The 3545-nt window shown below is 33.7% G+C and overlaps 1 protein-coding gene and 1 long non-coding RNA gene across 2 annotated transcripts in view; one reads left to right on the plus strand and one right to left on the minus strand.

The window, feature by feature from the left end:
- Positions 1–2018: 2018 nt before the first annotated feature.
- The window catches only part of LOC107740896 (uncharacterized), a 1658-nt gene continuing 131 nt past the window's right edge, over positions 2019–3545 (minus strand). The window contains exons 2-3 of the long non-coding RNA XR_001640129.1: positions 2870–3536; positions 2019–2127 (exon numbers count right to left, since the gene is read on the minus strand). This is a non-coding gene — a long non-coding RNA (uncharacterized LOC107740896). The remainder of the gene's footprint in view (positions 2128–2869; positions 3537–3545) is intronic.
- The window catches only part of LOC107740888 (putative transmembrane protein INAFM2), a 615-nt gene continuing 397 nt past the window's right edge, over positions 3328–3545 (plus strand). The window contains exon 1 of the mRNA XM_016553427.1: positions 3328–3539. Coding sequence (XP_016408913.1) covers positions 3346–3539 — 194 coding nt within the window. The 5' untranslated portion in view covers positions 3328–3345. The remainder of the gene's footprint in view (positions 3540–3545) is intronic.

Below are 3545 nucleotides of genomic sequence, written 5' to 3' on the forward strand. Positions count from 1 at the left end.
TCTAAACATTATAGGAATGTTACTTTTTAATGTTCTCTGAACATTTTGAAATTTAAAGAATGCGTAAATAATGTTTCTGTGGTAACATTTTGAGAAGACTGAGCGAACGTTTACTGGAATGTTTGTTCATAACTTTGCCAAAATGTTCTGAAAATGCATATGCATGATTATTAATTGGCAAGTATAATGACAAGGAGCCAATTTCACCCGAGTGAACAAGGTTTGACATTATTAATGATGTAAGATTAGAATATGTAAATATTAGCAAGGCTCTCGCTGACACACAGATTGACATTAAATAGATTCATTACTATATGCATTCATAAAAACAAAGTGGAAATTGGAGTTCATTCAGCTGCTCAGTTTGAGTCAAATCATGAATCTGTTCTAGAATGAGCTGGACTGTGGTTCAGAGCAATGCTCATATCGTTTGGCTAATAGTCAAATATGAGCTGACACATGGAAATCATCACGGAGCACATTAACATGAGGCTGTTCCCTAAACGACACACATTCACAACACCTTTCACTTAACAATAATCAGAAGACATCAGAAGAATCAGGTACACATGATGTGTTCATTAATATTATACTTTTATGTGGACGATGTTAGAGACAGTCTATGAACTGAAACAATGTCACATATATACACATTTATCTAGCCAAATATGTGTTAAAATAAAGCTTTATTTTAAATAAAAGAAATAAAATGTAATAAAAATGGTTACTTTTTTTAATTATTAATTTTGTATTTTTATGTATATAATTATACACTATATGTGTGTGTGTGTGTGTGTGTGTGTATCCACCCCGATCTTAATCCTAAAAGACAAAAAAATACAAATACAATATACAAGTTTACTAAAGTTCATACTTTTTTCAAAATTTTTATTATATTTTGTTATTTACATAACATTATTCTTTTTTATTATATGTATTTTAGTATTTATTTATGCCATTTATATATATAAATATAAATACACTTTTTATTACACACACACATGACCTACATCTTCAACAACAACAACAACAACAACAGAAAAGTTGACTAAAATAACATAAAATAATAATAAAATCAATAAAATAATAATTTCTATTTTGTGGCAGTAAGCTTTAGCTACATAAATACAAACACAGATTTATCAAATAAAGCTCACTGGCAAAATGTTAACTAATTACTGATAATCATAAATACTGTAATAATATGTTTGGTTTGGTATTAGAAGCATGCTGGGAGTATATTCCAGTCTGACCTCTGTCTCACAGCGGCTCAGTGAGGTGAACCAGACAGCAGTGATTGGCTCATACCGGCCAGCCAATCAGAGCAGGACATCATGGTGCAGGATTCCAAACTCTAAATCTGATTGGCTCCTGCAGCAGCAGCAGCAGCACTTCCAGGTGATGTGGTGTCAATCAGGTCCTGTGGCATCAGAGGACAGGCAGGCGAACATCCAGCAGCCCCTGCAGGAGAATCATCTGTTCGAATGTCACAATTAACCACTTAATTACTGATGGGAGGGGTCGCGGTGTTAAAGGGGTCAATACGGCCGAATATTATCAGTAACAAATGATTCTGCATTGAAGATGCTTAAGGGAAATGCATCTTTATGCAACTTCATGTTCGAGTAAACAAACATTTGCATTCACTGCAAATGTTAAATCATTTTGCTTTTATCCAAAAATGAGGGAAACAGATAATTTATCATAGAACAAAACATACAGTCAGAATGCATAATGTAGGAGATCATTTATTTGAACGGATCTATAAATTATGTAAATAAAAATAGCATCAGAAGCCTTCCTTACTTCATATCAAATATTCATTGCGCATTTAGAAATGATTCATTATTTATCAAAAGCGCTAGTGGAAGGATAAGACAGTAATGATGTGGATATCATAAATGTTATAAAAATACAGAGCTTTCTTCTTTGCATGAATTAAAACAATAGATATTAGACTTATATTATTAACATATATTTAAAATAATATAATTCTGCATGTTATTTTCAATAAAATGGTATGATTTTTAAGGTATTTGGGCAGTGGGATATTGTTTGATTGACAGATCACATTTGTCCATCAGGTGTTGAGTTCTGATGGATTCATCCAAAGCAAGATCTGGTAATCTATAATAAAGGTATTCAACAAACATTATGCGTCATACTGCCTAGCAGATCATTAATTGATGTACATTCAAATAGGAATATCATTAATGACACTTTGATTTACATATTTACAGTTAATGGTTTATCAGATGGTTTTATCCAAAGTTTATTTATAATTTATTTATTTAATAATAATATTATTATCATTTATCAATATTAAATGTAGGTCTAATTAATTCAATAAAAATATTATATATATATAATTTTTATGACTATATTCTCGACTGTTAGTAAAATTATTGCATTCAAGTTGATATGATTTTTTTTTAAACAGTTAACGGAGATGCAGTGTTATCACTGAGATACCATTATAGTTTGTATTAATATTTTGAATCAGTTTTATTATTTTCCGTATTTATTTTAATTTTAGTTAAATTTTAATCATTTTGTCGTGTGGTTTTGTCATTTTTAGTAGTTTTTGCTTTTTAAATATATTTACTATTTTTGATTTAAGTTTTAGTTATTTTAATGCAATAAGTTAAAATGATAAATGTTTTTCTTACATTTTATGCTCATGCTCATGTTAATTTTAGTAAGTAACGAAAATGTTTTTAAATGTAGTTTCAGTTTTATTTTTTAATTAATTGTATATATTCGATTCATAAAATACGTTCTTATATCCGAATGTACATCATACAGAACAGCATTATATAATCTTTTTCAAATGCATTTTGATGAAAGTCATCATAAAGTGTTACCAGACCTTGAGTGAACTGATGAGCATCACGATGCTGGTGTGTTTTCTCTCTTCATTCTCCGCTGCTCCTTTAAGAGCCTCCTCCTCCTCCTCTCCTGTATTTTTAGCTGACGAAGCCTCTTCTTCAGTTGAATAACACACACACACACACACACACACACACACACACACAGATGTGTGTACAGTATGATGATCCGTCTCATCATTCTCAACCCTCTCCAATCCACCCCGTGATATTTGGATCAGAAACATCACAGCCCTCGGGGGGAAAAAAGCTGCGCTGGATGCTGGAAAACACCAGAAGCATCAGCAGCACCACACCGAGCCGCAGCAAGATCCTGACGGATTTCTGAGACAGCTCAAGCGCCATGGATGAACGCGACACGATTTAACCTGCGCGTAAAAGAGCCTCAACATCCTTCAAAACGGACGGAGTCGTGGAGCATCGAGGGAAAACCCGGGCCAATCGGGACCGAGACTTCATGCCCAACATGGAGAGGGGCAAACCAGCCACCTACACAGGCGACAAGAAGGCAAAGATGGCTGCAAAGACCAACAAGAAGTGGGTAAGACTGGCCACCGTGTTCGCCTATGTTTTATCCGTGTCTCTAGCCGCGATCATCCTGGCCATCTACTACAGCCTCCTATGGTCACCAAAAGATTCCACCTCCACCTCCACCCC

The sequence above is a fragment of the Sinocyclocheilus rhinocerous genome, unplaced genomic scaffold, assembly GCF_001515625.1.
Source record: "Sinocyclocheilus rhinocerous isolate Xijiao unplaced genomic scaffold, SAMN03320098_v1.1 scaffold11081, whole genome shotgun sequence".
Classification (NCBI taxonomy): domain Eukaryota; kingdom Metazoa; phylum Chordata; class Actinopteri; order Cypriniformes; family Cyprinidae; genus Sinocyclocheilus; species Sinocyclocheilus rhinocerous.